Genomic DNA, 15866 nt, shown 5'->3' on the forward strand with positions numbered 1-15866 from the left:
GAAAAACAATTGTGGCGTTTTTAAGCAAATTTCCTGCAATTCTACGCATTTTGATTTGGCTAATGCCGTGTTCTTATACTCAATTCTTATAACAATCAATGGGGGCCTGATTTTCTAGCTTTTATTTTGTTGATTTAAAATTCTGAAATATTATTGGCTATTATTGAAAAATGTGTAGGTCTGTTATCTTTTCTACATGCATTCAATTTGGTTTGTTTATGTTTTTTTTGTTGGCAATGTCGTCCCGCGACCCACAGTTTGGGAACCACAGGTTTAGATGGTACAAAATAAGACAGCAAACCGGGTGTCATTGTTTACAATGAGCACACCACGGTAAATGCTGTTGAGGCTGGCGGTGAATGCCGTCAACCTCCACGGTAGACGGGACGGTAGACGCCAGAGTTCAAGTATTTCAACTTTTGCCGTCTGCCGTAGCTTTGAAGTTCAACCGGATTTCGATTTGCACTGTTTGTTTACTGAAATCACCATAGCAACGCATACGTCGTGCTTTTGTCGTTACCGTTGCCATCTTTCTTTCTTTCTTGGCCCGCTATGCCAACTGGTATGAAGGTGTTTGCGTCCCTCGTCTAAATGCAGAATTAGGCCTATGCTCATTACACACTGTCCACTGTTGGCTCTCTCCCCACTCGGATGTGGGTGTGTTGAATGTTTTTGTTTTGTTGAATGCAACAATTATTTTGGCATTAAGAGGGATATAGCGATCCTAATAATGTATTAAGGATACCGTTATTTGTGCCCACCACTTCTATCACGTGCATATATCACGAGAGTGATGTTCACTACATTTTCTACCAAACGTGACATATTAGTCATGTCTCGTGCCTCTGTCTTTAGAATAGTGACGGTATGCAGTCATTTTGTCATGCCCACGCGACTTGGGTGCTTGTTGTGTTCCATCTTGGTCAGTTGGTTATTGTAAGAGAGAATGTGTTCTCAATGACTAGCCTGGTTAAATAAAGGTAACATTTTAAAGAAATTGATAAGAGAATTCCTCTGATTCTAGCTTGGTCTGAATGTCATGAGTTGTGTTAGTCAGTCATTGGCTGCTCTAGGCCAGTAGGGAATAGACCTTGGTTAATCATAGTAATCAGTCATGTGCTGAGGAGTCTGGCTCTGATTCGTCGGGCATCTTAATATTTATTATCTCCAGCAGAATACAGGTGGCTACATACACTGAGTGTACAAAACATTAGGAACACCTTCCTAATATTGAGTTGCACCCCCCTATTCCATCAGAACAGCGTCAGTTCATCGGCCGATGGACTACAAGGTGTCAAGCTTTCCACAGGGATGCTGGCCCACGTTGACTAATGCTTCCCACAGTTGTGTCAAGTTGGCTGGATGTCCTTTGGGTGGTAGACCATTCTTGATACACACAGGGAAACTGTTGAGCGTGAAAAACCCAGTAGCGTTGCAGTTCTTGACACACTCAAATTGGTGCATCTGGCACCTACTACCATACCCCGTTCAAAGGCACCTAAATATTTTGTCTTGCCTTTACACCCTCTGAATGGCGCGCACACACACAATCGATGTCTCAACCTGTCTCCCCTTCATCTACACTGATTTGAAGTGGATTTAACAGGTGACATCAAGGGATCATAGAAAGAGCAAGTGTTCTTAATGTTTTGTTTTTAAGGTTAAAAAGATGAGGTCCTAAAAAAAAACATTCTGTGACATCACAAGGTAGGGTTAAAAGAAAAACAGTGAGAAAAGAAAAACAGTGATTTTCAAACACAGATTCGCTGTGACGTGGGAAAAGACTCTCCCTTTGGCTAGAAACTCATAGCAGGTTTAAAAGTGTATTTCATTGGGTAGAACTATTTTAATGTTTTTTTTTAGGAATGCGCCGTTTTCACATACAGTGGGGAGAACAAGCATTTGATACACTGCCGATTTTGCAGGTTTTCCTACTTACAAAGCATGTAGATGTCTGTAATTTTTATCATAGGTACACTTCAACTGTGAGAGACGGAATCTAAAACAAAAATCCAGAAAATCACATTGTATGATTTTTAAGTAATTAGCATTTTATTGCATGACATAAGTATTTGATCACCTACCAACCATTAAGAATTCCAGCTCTCACAGACCTGTTAGTTTTTCTTTAAGAAGCCCTCCTGTTCCCCACTCATTACCTGTATGAACTGCACCTGTTTGAACTTGTTACCTGAATAAAAGACACCTGTCCACACACTCAATCAAACAGACTCCAACCTCTCCACAATGGCCAAGACCAGAGAGCTGTGTAAGGATATCAGGGATAAAATTGTAGACCTGCACAAGGCTGGGATGGGCTACAGGACAATAGGCAACAACTGTTGGCGCAATTATTAGAAAATGGAAGAAGTTCAAGATGACGGTCAATCACCCTCGGTCTGGGGCTCCATGCAAGATCTCACCTCGTGGGGCATTAATGGTCATGAGGAAGGTTAGGGATCAGCCCAGAACTACACGGCAGGATGAGTACAACCCCAAGAACACCATCCCAACCGTGAAGCATGGAGGTGGAAACATCATTCTTTGGGGATGCTTTTCTGCAAAGGTGACAGGACGACTGCACCGTATTGAGGGGAGGATGGGTGGGGCCATGTATCGCGAGATCTTGGCCAACAACCTCCTTCCCTCAGTAAGAGCATTGAAGATGGGTCGTGGCTGGGTTTTCCAGCATGACAACAACCCAAAACACACAGCCAGGGCAACTAAGGAGTGGCTCCGTAAGAAGCATCTCAAGGTCCTGGAGTGGCCTAGCCAGTCTTCAAACCTGAACCCAATAGAAAATATTTATTGCCCAGCGACAGCCCCGAAACCTGAAGGATCTGGAGAAGGTCTGTATGGAGGAGTGGGCCAAAATCCCTGCTGATGACTGTATGATTTTCTGGATTTTTGTTTTAGATTCCGTCTCATACAGTTGAAGTGTATCTGTGTAAAAAATTACGGACCTCTACATATTTTGTAAGTAGGAAACACTGCCAATTTTGCAGGTTATCAAATACTTGTTCTCCCCACTGTATGTAGACAATGGCATTGTGCTGGAGATTAAATGAAAACAAGTTTGAAAAGTGGTATAGTTGCCCTTTAACTCAGTTGCAGCTGACTGTGCAAAATCCCTGTTTGTCTATTGAAACAGGTTCCACTCTGCCTATGGATATCACTATTGTAGCCAGCAATGCCTATTTATTCATGCTAGTACAGACTGAAGAGCCTGCTCTGCTTGGCTCATTTAACTGGGCCAACTATGTTATGTAACTGGGGCAACTATGTTATCTCTGCCAATGCAGGTGGGAGGGAGCCAGGGACTACAACATGGCAGTTTGGAGAGCAAATGAGATCTCCCATTACTAGAGGTTTGTAGTCAATCAATGGGTTCAGTTGGAAGGCAATGCAGTGTTAAACAGATCCATTACCTTTGGTAAGGAAGGGAGAGAGCTGCCTGCCACAAGTTGAGTATATTAGCCTTAACATGATCTTGGAGAAGCAAACTATTTTGAAGGCAGTTTAGGGTCACTGCTCTCAAGAACCTAGTATAACTCACACACAAACCAATTAATCAGTGTGCATATGTGGGCTGGCTCTCTGTCTGCTGTCTACACTGTTGTGACAAGGAAAGTTCTTGGTCAGGTCCAGACTGGCTCTGTAATACAGTACATACCAGCAGATCAGCTGGGAGAAGGCAGATCCCTGGGTTCATTTATAGCCATGGCCATGTCTGCCTGGCAACTCCTCACTCACCGTAACACTCCAATTACACCCCCCCCAATCACTCACTCGCTCTCACTCACACAAGAATCACCCAATTTCCACCCCCACCCCCAGCTTTTGTCTATAGCAGTGGTTCCCAAACGTTTTATATTCCCGTACCCCTTCAAACATTCAACCTTCAGCGGCGTATCCCCTCTAGCATCAGGGTCAGCTGTACCCCCTCTAGCACCAGGGTCAGCTGTACCCCCTCTAGCATCAGGGTCAGCTCACTCTCAAATGTTGTTTTTTTACCATCATTGTAAGCCTGCCACACACGATACAATACATTTATTAAACAAGAATGAGTGAGTTTTTGTCACAACCCAGCTCCTAGGAAGTGACAGAGCTCTTATAGGACCAGGGCACAAATAATAATCAATCATTTTGCTCATTATTTAACCATCTTCTATATAAAACCTTATTTGTTCATTGAAAATTGTGAATAACTCATCACAGGTAAATGAGAAGGGTGTGCTTGAAAGGATGCAGACAACAAATCATTTTCCACACACAGTGTTTGCCCTGTATTTAGTTTTCATGCTAGTGAGGGCTGAGAATCCACTCTCACATAGGTACGTGGTTGCAAAGGCATCAACTTCTTAACAATGCGATTTGTCAAGGCAGGATACTCTTGAGCGCAGCCCAATCCAGAAATCTGGCAGTGGCTTCTGATTTAATAAGGAATCCAGTTGTTTGTGTCATCCGGTTCGGGAAAGTACCTGCGTAATTGCACACCCAACTCACTCCAGTGCTTCGCTATATCACATTTGACCTTGTCCGTAAGCTTGAGTTAATTTGCACACAAAATCATACAATGATGGAAAGACCTGTGTGTTGTCCTTGTTAATGCAGACAGAGAAGAACTCCAACTTCTTAATCATAGCCTCAATTTTGTCCCGCACATTGAATATAGTTGAGAGTCCCTGTAATCCTAGATTCAGATCATTCAGGAGAGAAAAAACATCACCCAGATAGGCCAGTCTTGTGAGAAACTCATCATCATGCAAGCTGTCAGACAAGTGAAATGTATGGTCCGTAAAGAGAACTTTAAGCTCGTCTCTCAATTTAAAAAAAGGTATACTTTGTCCCTTGATAACCAGTATGTTATAAAAGCGTTACATACCATTGCATAGTCCAAAAAATACACGAGTACAGGGGCTTTGCTTTAACAAAGTTAACCATTTTCTAGGTAGTGTCCAAAACGTCTTTCAAGCTGTCAGGCATTCCCTCGGCAGCAAGAGCCTCTCGGTGAATGCTGCAGTGTACCCAAGTGTTGTCGGGAGCAACTGCTTGCACGTGTTACCACTCCACTATGTCTCCCTGTCATGGTTTTTGCACCATCGGTACAGATGCCAACATAAGCAGCAGCTACGTTTGGCTACATATGGACCGTTAGTGGAATTCCCGCGAGAGAGTAACGGTTAATGTGATTGGATGTTAGTTATTTGACTAGGCTACATGTATTTGACATTGTGTTGTTATTTCGCTGAACACTAGATGGTTTAACCTACTCAGGCAAGAAAAAAACCTCACCCAAATGTATACCCCTGTTTTTAAATATAAATGGACTGTTTGAAAATATTTTTATTTGGCATACCCCAGACGGAATTGCAGGAGTATGCACGATGATCAATAGGATCACCATTTTGAATTTGCAGAATTGCTACATTGTCTAGGCCTAACAAAATGTTAAGGGGTTTCATGCAATTGTTAATGTAGGTCATGTATTGTTTAGTGATGTAGGTCATGTAATGTAGGTCATGTATTGTTTAGTAATGTAGGTCATGTATTGTGTGAGATTCCTGTACCCTACGATTCGTCTAATCTGATATGTGTTCATGTCTGGCAGGGCTTGGTCACTATCCATGGAAAAAGTGGGCAAGATGTGGAGCAACCTGAGGAACCGATGCCAGACCCTCTTCCACAGCGACGGTGCGGGACCCAGTACAGAGAACATCGTGGTGGAAGAGGACGGTATGCACTGTGTGGCGGACCTGGGACGGGGAGAAACTTCAGGCGAGGCCCAGGCATCTCGGGCCTCCAGCCTTTCCCGAAGCCTCTTGCCGCTTCCCGGGGTTACTGGAGGGCGACGTCACAACTGTGTGTCGGACATCCCCCAGATGGTAGAGAGAACCACAGACAGAAAAGACAATGAGGAAGCGAGAGGGGCTCCTTGGGGAGTCCCTATGGGCCGGAGAGACTCGTACTCGCGCCATGCACCTTGGGGGGGCAAGAAAAAACACTCATGTTCCACTAAGACCCAGAGCTCCATGGATACAGACAGGCAGTCGGGACGCGCGCGCGGTGCCGCTGGGCGAAGGGAGCGTCGCTACGGGGTCAACTCCATCCAGGAGATGGATGACTCTGGAGACGGGGGGCGTAGTCTAAGCACCCGCTCCCTGCGCCAGCGGCTTAGCGACACAGTGGGCCTGTGTCTCCCCCTTCCCCCCCGCCGCCGCTCCCTCTCCTCCTCCCCCCAAACCCCCACCATCTCCAAGCGCAAGATCCACCTGACAGAGCTGATGCTGGAGACCTGTCCCTTCCCCCAGGGCTCGGACCTGGCCAACAAGTGGCACCTGATCAAGCAGCACACAGCGCCTGTCAGCCCGCATTCCTCCACGGCTCTGCTAGACGCCTTTGACCCGGCCCACCCCTCCCCCGAGGACGAGGAGGAACGTCTGCGCGAACGCCGCAGGCTCAGCATTGAGGAGGGAGTGGACCCCCCACCCAACGCCCAGATCCACACTCTGGAGGCCTTGGCGCAGTGCTCCTCTCTGTACAAACTGGGACCAAAGATGGCCCCTGGCATTGCAGAGGCCTCTGGGGAGGGCACGATGGCCAGCTGCTCAGGAGGGGCGGCTGGGTCGTCGGGCTCGTCGGTACAGGTGCTCGGAGGGGCTACAGCCCAGCTGGCTGACTGCGACTCGGAGGAGGACTCCACCACCCTTTGCCTGCAGGCCCTGAGGCCTAAGCTACGCCACACGTCCGGGGATGGCCATCTGAGCCGGAACCAGCCTGGGCCCTGGAAGGTGCACACCCAGATCGACTACATCCACTGCCTGGTGCCGGACCTGCTTCAGATCACTGCGCTGCCCTGCTACTGGGGCGTGATGGACCGCTACGAGGCAGAGGCTCTGCTGGATGGCCGGCCTGAGGGCACCTTCCTGTTGCGCGACTCGGCCCAGGAGGATTACCTGTTCTCGGTCAGCTTCCGTCGCTACAACCGATCGCTGCACGCCCGCATCGAGCAGTGGAACCACAACTTCAGCTTCGACGCCCATGACCCCTGCGTGTTCCACTCATCCACCGTCACGGGGCTACTGGAGCACTACAAGGACCCCAGCGCCTGCATGTTCTTTGAGCCGCTGCTCACGGCACCTCTCCACCGGACCTTCACCTCCGGCTTGCAGCACCTGGCCCGCGCCGCCATCTGCCGCCGGACCACATACGACGGCATCGGCGCCCTGCCGCTGCCCCCGGCCCTGCAGGACTTCCTCAAGGAGTATCACTACAAACAGAAAGTGCGTGTGCGCTGGCTGGAGAGGGAGCCGCCACTCAAGGTCAAATAGGGGAGCGGTATCTGGCGGCCTGTGCGCCGCGGACGGAGTTGAAACAGAAAAATCCCTGCCAATCAGGAGAGGCCATACTGAATGAACAAAGCACTACTCAGTCAGGCAAGGAGGGGTAACTGGAGAAACAAGGAGTTAGGTGAAGTGAGCTATCCAAGATTCATTCTAATCTCATTATTGTTTTAGTTATCATTTACATCACTTGGGATACATATGTATCATTATATTCAGTACAATGCTGTCTGGCAAGCACACATGGTTTTTAATGTTGAACAGGTTCTGAAAGGGCACAAGCCTTCATGCTTTGTGTCCCTCTCACCTTTTTCATTCTGTCAAGTGTCTGCCTGATCCCACAGCATGAGCTGCCTGCATGCCCTCTCACCCCCCCCAGTCTCTATCTAGGCCCACATGGTTAGCTAGCAATGTTGTACAGTTCACTCGTGCTTTCTATCTTTCCTTTTCCATTTTCTTGATCAAGTGACTATACTGCCTGGCGTGCATTGTTAGGCCTCAGGTGTAATGTAATCATCGCTCTCCTGGGAGGGGGGGGGGGTCCAAGGCCACGTCCAAGGGTGCTGCTGCTACATCCTGCCTCTGTACACCTATAGGGAGCAGGGCATACACAGGAGTGGGTGTGGTTACAGCGACTCCTGGGCTTTTTGATATCCTCACTGTGATTTCTCTAAGCATGAATCATTGTCTCCCATCGCTACTGTGTTGCCACAGAAGTGCGGCTCTTATAATGGAACAATACTAACGATATTTGTCCTGGTTGTTTTCTCACGTCTGTCAGTGGCTCAAACTGGCAACAGAGCAGGCACTTTAACTTGGTCTGGTTTGTTTCTGGTCCTGCGTTCTGCCTTCATGGTGTCACACTGTGCCATACTCAGGGTTAACTTGTTATAATTCAGGCCCATTGTTAGGTCAACGATTGAGCCCAATGGTAGAGTGAATGCCAAGAGTGTGTAAATATGTTATCAAGGCAAAGGGTGGCTACTTTGAAGAATCGCAAGTATAAAATGTATTTAGATTTGGATACTACATGTCGGCGGCCCAAGTAGGCAACGGCATGGGGATTTTGTCTTCAGTCTCAAAAACCTGTCTGGGACAGCTAAATTGTGGCCAAAATCGTGTAGTGTACACCCAGCTTGACCTAACTAAACTGACCAAGACGTTACTCAAACAACATACTCTTACATAATTCTACCCAAAAACAATGACAATTTCTCTCACCCAGTGGCGTATGGGCTATTTAGGTATGCGCTGATGCCACCCAGTGATAAGCAGTAGGCCTACCCAGTTTATCAAAGGCAGGGGGCGCAAAATATTGTCCATGCCCAGCGCGCTTCACCGGTGCAGTACTCCACCAATGTTCAGTCAAAAAATGATCCAACATAAATCATGTAGCCTACCGTAGAAAGTGGTGTTTGCTGTAGCCTCCATGCTGGAGATAAAATGTATGTCAATGTCGTGAGACGGACACTTTACTTTATGCAGGTTTTTCCGATCAAATAGCCAGACCTAAAAACGCTCGTCGACGTGTTAACAAACAACATTTACAAAAACGGGACGAGTCAAAGTCAAATGGACTATCTGGAAAGGAAAATCAAGCTACTCACAGCTAATGTTCAGGGAGTTTCACCCCTTAGGCTAAATTAACATGATAATCAGCGATTTTCAAGTTTGTATTCGTCCATTTTTTTTTTTCACAAGCTGCATCATAGCGGGAAAATAAAGACTTCTGCATTTCCAGCTGTGTGAACACATGGATTCTCCTTGTAAATAGGCTGAGGATAACTCCTGATGATGTTGGGGTAGCTTATTCAGAGCTTAAATAGCCCAAATGATTAGTCACAGGAATCAGGACTAATAATGCCAATGCAACTGCCTGTTTTACAAACGGTAGGCCAACCACATGGATGGACATTCATAAAATTCCGTAGCGGGCCAACATTGTAAGGGAGGGCGGCAATTTTTTTTGGTCTCATCTAGGGCGGCATAATGGCCAGGAAAGGGCCTGCTTCGCATTGTCACTGCTAGCCATGTCCTATAATAACCCAGCATATTGTGAGAACTGGCATCAGGAGGACAAATACAACAAAGCGTAACCTATATGCCTTTCATTAGAGCCTCCTGTTTGAATCCATACGTTTTAGGGTCTTTTTTTTTAATCTACTTTGAACTCTTGAGCCTGGAGCATGGAATACTCCAGCAGCACTTCCCATTCATGTAGCCCTTTAAATGAGGGCGAGGAGGAAAAATGAATGATGAAGAACAGGGGATGACGCGTGAGCTCCGAGCTTGCTCTCTAATGTTCATTGGTAAACTTTTTGATTAAAAAAAATATATATATATATATATTTTTCAATTGAACTTAATCAAGAACATTTTGTCAATCTGTTAGAATAATTAGCGGGCTTCACTTATAAAACTCATTGGGTTTAATAGGTGTGACTAGATGTGTGGGGCAAGGCAGCGTCAGGTCCCGGAGGACTTGGACACTGAACAAGCTTTAGAACTGTACACCTATAGAGGCGCGCATAGCCACGGGGTCTATCAAATCTATGAAAATTAGGAAGCCTACAGCTTACATGTTTATGGAAATATTATCTGACAATGTATACTAATATAGCTCTTAACAAATTATCGTTGCGATATCAGTGATCCTTTTTATCCTGGTCAGAAAGGCAACTCTCAAATCCCTTCTCTCTGATTTGCAGGGAAGATGTTTGTTTTAACTACCCGACACAAATCAGGTGTGTGTGGAGGGTTATCAGAGAGGAAGGACCGTGAATGATCAAATGTGGAATGAATGCGTAGGATTAGTTTATTCATGAGCATCTGTGTCTGTGACCAAAGCACTGTTATTCAACGGTGATGCACACAACCTGTATTGTTGTCTAGGGCTCTTTTTTAAAATGACAATACAGAATTGTATTTCAAAACTTAACAAACGTTTCAATGGCAGCCAATTAAAGCTTGGGATGGATACAGCAATTCCATGGTAACAGAATTAAGATGAGACTCAATATTTTTCACTATTAAAATCTATACGAAACGAAAACTTTGATTTCAAAGTTTAGTAAACCATATAACTCTCTGCACAAGGACTACTTTTAACAATTTCCACAGAAAATGTTTTGTAGGAAGAACTGCGCAGATGCTAAGTTTGGTAACAGAATAAAAACTGAGGGAGATTATACCATAACTATGTTACCTAACTTTATCTGCAGTTTTTCCAGTAAATATATATAGTTTTTTTCTTGTGTTCAATTCTTCAAAGTAGTCATTGTGCATTGAGTTGTATGGTTTGTTAAATCAATGGTTTTTGTTTGGCATACATTTTAAAGTGAGTCTCAGCATAATTCAGTTACCGTGGAATTGCCCATATCCCGATAATGCCTGATTGGCTGAAGTCTACAGGACATGCGCTGTTACCAGGTAGAAACAGAGACGAGCCCCCAACGCCTCACACCTCAGTCTTGGAACTGCTTTTAATGACTAACTCATTGTTCTATAATAACAGTGTACTAATGAAAGGTAATGTGTTGTGTGTGTTATGGTTTGGAGGCAGAAGGGCAGGAAAGTGTTTAATTGTTAAGGGTCGATTAGTATAATGATCAAATCAACAATGTTTTTTTATATACACAGTGGGGCAAAAAAGTATTTAGTCAGCCACCAATTGTGCAAGTTCTCCCACTTAAAAAGATGAGAGAGGCCTGTAATTTTCATCATAGGTACACTTCAACTATGACAGACAAAATGAGAAACAAAAATCCAGAAAATCACATTGTAGGATTTTTAATGAATTTATTTGCAAATTATGGTGGAAAATAAGTATTTGTTCAATAACAAAAGTTTCTCAATACTTTGTCATTTCCAACAAAGGGTATATAACAGAGGTCAAACGTCTTCACAAGGTTTTCACACACTGTTGCTGGCATTTTGGCCCATTCCTCCATGCAGATCTCCTCTAGAGCAGTGATGTTTTGGGGCTGTTGCTGGGCAACACGGACTTTCAACTCCCTCCAAAGATTTTCTATGGGGTTGAGATCTGGAGACTGGCTAGGCCACTCCAGGACCTTGAAATGCTTCTTACGAAGCCACTCCTTCGTTGCCCGGGCGGTGTGTTTGGGATCATTGTCATGCTGAAAGACCCAGCCACGTTTCATCTTCAATGCCCTTGCTGATGGAAGGAGGTTTTCACTCAAAATCTCACGATACATGGCCCCATTCATTCTTTCCTTTACACGGATCAGTCGTCCTGGTCCCTTTGCAGAAAAACAGCCCCAAAGCATGATGTTTCTATCCCCATGCTTCACAGTAGGTATGGGGTTCTTTGGATGCAACTCAGCATTCTTTGTCCTTTTGTCCTACCAAAAAGTTATATTTTGGTTTCATCTGACCATATGACATTCTCCCAATCTTCTTCTGGATCATCCAAATGCTCTCTAGCAAACTTCAGACGGGCCTGGACATGTACTGGCTTAAGCAGGGGGACATGTCTGGCACTGCAGGATTTGAGTCCCTGGCGGCGTAGTGTGTTACTGATGGTAGGCTTTGTTACTTTGGTCCCAGCTCTCTGCAGGTCATTCACTAGGTCCCCCCGTGTGGTTCTTGGATTTTTGCTCACCGTTCTTGTGATCATTTTGACCCCACGGGGTGAGATCTTGCGTGGAGCCCCAGATCGAGGGAGATTATCAGTGGTCTTGTATGTCTTCCATTTCCTAATAATTGCTCCCACAGTTGATTTCTTCAAACCAAGCTGCTTACCTATTGCAGATTCAGTCTTCACAGCCTGGTGCAGGTCTACAATTTTGTTTCTCGTGTCCTTTGACAGCTCTTTGGTCTTGGCCATAGTGGAGTTTGGAGTGTGACTGTTTTAGGTTGTGGACAGGTCTCTTTTATACTGATAACAAGTTCAAACAGGTGCCATTAATACAGGTAACGAGTGGAGGACAGAGGAGCCTCTTAAAGAAGGTCTGTGAGAGCCAGAAATCTTGCTAGTTTGTAGGTGACCAAATACTTATTTTCCATAATAATTTGCTACTACAATGTGATTTTCTGGATTTTTTTTCTTCTCATTTTGTCTGTCATAGTTGAAGTGTACCTATGATGAAAATTACAGGCCTATCATCTTTTTAAGTGGGAAAACTTGCACAATTGGTGGCTGACTAAATACTTTTTTGCCCCACTGTGTGTGTGTATGTATATATATATATATATATATATATATAAAAATATATATATATATATATATATATATACACACACACACACACTGCTCAAAAAAATAAAGGAAACACATCCTAGATCTGAATGAATACTTTTTTCTTTACATAGTTGAATGTACTGACAACAAAATCACACATTTGATTTCCATAGATAATTTTTATCAACCCATGGAGGTCTGGATTTGGAGTCACACTCAAAATTAAAGTGAAAAACCACACTACAGGCTGATCCAACGTGGCCTCCACGTGCCTGTATGACCTCCCTACAACGCCTGGGCATGCTCCTGATGAGGTGGCGAATGGTCTCCTGAGGGATCTCCTCCCAGACCTGGACTAAAGCATCCGCCAACTCCTGGACAGTCTGTGGTGCAACGTGACGTTGGTGGATGGAGCGAGACATGATGAGGATCTCATCTCGGTACCTAATGGCAGTCAGGCTACCTCTGGCGAGCACATGGAGGAAATGCCACCCCACACCATGACCGACCCACCGCCAAACCGGTCATGCTGGAGGATGTTGCAGGCAGCAGAACGTTCTCCACGGCGTCTCAGACTCTGTCACATGTTCTCAGTGTGAACCTGCTTTCATCTGTGAAGAGCACAGAGCGCCAGTGGCGAATTTGCCAATCTTGGTGTTCTCTGGCAAATGCCAAACGTCCTGCACGGTGTTGGGCTGTAAGCACAACCCCCACCTGTGGATGTCGGGCCCTCATACCACCCTCATGGAGTCTGTTTCTGACTGTTTGAGCAGACACATGCACATTTGTGGCCTGCTGGAGGTCATTTTGCAGGGCTCTGGCAGTGCTCCTCCTGGCAAGGCGGAGGTAGCGCTCCTGCTGCTGGGTTGTTGCCCTCCTACGGCCTCCTCCACGTCTCCTGATGTACTGGCCTGTCTCCTGGTAGCACCTCCATGCTCTGGACACTACGCTGACAGACACATCAAACCTTCTTGCCACAGCTCGCATTAATGTGCCACCCTGGATGAGCTGCACTACCTGAGCCACTTCTGTGGGTTGTAGACTCCGTCTCATGCTGCCACTAGAGTGAAAGCACCGCCAGCATTCAAAAGTGACCAAAACATCAGCCAGGAAGCATAGGAACTGAGAAGTGGTCTGTGGTCACCACCTGCAGAACCACTCCTTTATTGGGGGTGTCTTGCTAATTGCCTATAATTTCCACCTGTTGTCTATTCCATTTGCACAACAGCATGTGAAATTTATTGTCAATCAGTGTTGCTTCCTAAGTGGACAGTTTGATTTCACAGAAGTGTGATTGACTTGGAGTTACATTGTGTTGTTTAAGTGTTCCCTTTATTTTTTTGAGCAGTGTCTATCCCTACCCGCTCTCGTCTTCTAAACCTGGTCTCCTAAAAAAAATCGGACAACTTACTGCAGTGAGTCAGCAACATTTACCCCGCACTTTTTCAGAAAGCTTGAAGATTGCATGTTATTATGGCCCATTTGTAAGATCTATGACCATTACTTAAGGGCTGTGGGGGACTGTTTGAAAGAAACACGTTGGCATACAAGTCACTTGCATGTGCACTTTTATGTTCTATGTCCACATCGTCTCTCGATCACCCTGATGTATTGTATGGGCTATCTGTTAACCCACTGTCCTGCCCACGTACGCTCGCACACACCTACACTTTACCACCTACCATGCTACAGCCTACTGGCACCCGTGGGCGCTAAATGTATCTCGCCGGGATCTAAATGTACCGGGTGCTAAAAGGGCCATTGTTTCCTAATGGGTGCTGTGTGACTCTTCGTCAGGGAGACAATTTTCTCCCCCCCCCCCTCTCTTTCTCAGACCACATCCTCAACATCACCCTGCTAATGCTGCTGGGATAATGTGGAGGGGACTTGGGGCCTGTTGCAGTCTGCTTCCCTTTCACATGCTACTGCAGCCCCCAGCCCTGTTTGGGAGCCAGGCTAAAGTTGGCATTTAAAAGAGTAGCGCCTCAGTCAAACAACCTACCATTTGAATGCCCAGTTTCCTGCTGTGCTAATGGGGGGGGGTTACGGATTTGTTGAAGTAATGGCACTTTAATTGTGTGTGCGTTTTGTGTTTATTCGTTCGTGGTGAGGTTGTGTGGGTGTGCTGGGAGAAGATGGTGGTCCTGGAGTATTTCATTTGTGTTCATACATTATAAGCAATGTTGGAGGACATGCAGATTTCTGTTCTGTTGACCTGCAGACTCACAGGTGTGTGTGTGGACAGAGCCACATAGAGGGTTCCGGTGGAGAGGATGTGGAGTCTGCTGTGAGGGGTGAACACCTATGAACAATGGTTCTTTCCCCACTTATTCTCAGGCAGGCCCGCTGTCAGGCTAGTTCCAGGATCTATTCTCCACCCCCGTTTTCCCCATGGGAAATATCTGTGACCGTTACACTACTAGCGTGTTTGCCATATGGCCTGTAGAAGAAACACCCTTGGATAATTAAGAATAAATTGAAGATATTTTTTTTTAACCTGTGGTGCATAAAATGTCTGGAACACATGCACTAATTTTCATGTACACACACACACACACACATTGAAATACACACTTGCCTAATACCAGGGATGTCTAAAGAAGGACCACATTTTGCCAGCACCACCTGTCTGTGGCCCCAGAAATGGGAAAACAAAGAAAGGTGTTTACATGTATATTCTGTATGTAAAAAAATAAATATATATATCATTCAAAAAAGATGCCGTGAATTTACTATTTTGAAAAACTATATCAGTGGTAGAAAGACACTATTAGCTGCACTATAAAATGTTTGTGGTAAGAAACCACTGGGTCTTGTTATAAATCTGAGACAGGCAGGTCATATCACCAGCTGTCCCTGTTTGACCATGTCATGACCCCTGGCTTGGATCTAGTACTGGATGTCCCTGGTACGGCTCAACCTTTCAGCTCTTAGAGGAAAAATGCAGTTTTAGTCTCATCTTACCCCCTATTTTTTAGGAAAGCTGGGTAAAAATGCTATATGCAAATGGTTAAAAAAAGAAAAAAAAAGATGTATGACTAAAGTTTATTCTTTTTCATTCTTCCTATTATGCAATGGAGTGTACTGTAACAATGGTTGCAATCCTCTGTCACTTTAATGCTGTATGTGCACATTGGTTGCTGTCTGGATGTGGGTGCCATGGCGATGGTGACTAATGGTTGTCATTCTAAAGCACCATTGTGTTCTCAGACTGCCTTATTCATTCTGACCAATCACAAGAGTCCTCTGAAATCTGGTGCTACCACCACAGGCTTACCAAACTTGGGTCAGACGAATATCGCCGTTCCATTTTCTCTTTTTCT

General features: G+C 45.4%; 1 protein-coding gene across 1 annotated transcript in view; it reads left to right on the forward strand.

Moving 5' to 3' along the window:
* LOC139381345 (suppressor of cytokine signaling 5-like) overlaps positions 1 to 12476 on the forward strand; it is a 32225-nt gene extending 19749 nt beyond the window's left edge. Inside the window, exon 2 of the mRNA XM_071124800.1 lies at positions 5612 to 12476. Coding sequence (XP_070980901.1) covers positions 5628 to 7331 — 1704 coding nt within the window. The 5' untranslated portion in view covers positions 5612 to 5627 and the 3' untranslated portion in view covers positions 7332 to 12476. The remainder of the gene's footprint in view (positions 1 to 5611) is intronic.
* Positions 12477 to 15866: the final 3390 nt, after the last annotated feature.

This window comes from Oncorhynchus clarkii, chromosome 23, assembly GCF_045791955.1.
Source record: "Oncorhynchus clarkii lewisi isolate Uvic-CL-2024 chromosome 23, UVic_Ocla_1.0, whole genome shotgun sequence".
Classification (NCBI taxonomy): domain Eukaryota; kingdom Metazoa; phylum Chordata; class Actinopteri; order Salmoniformes; family Salmonidae; genus Oncorhynchus; species Oncorhynchus clarkii.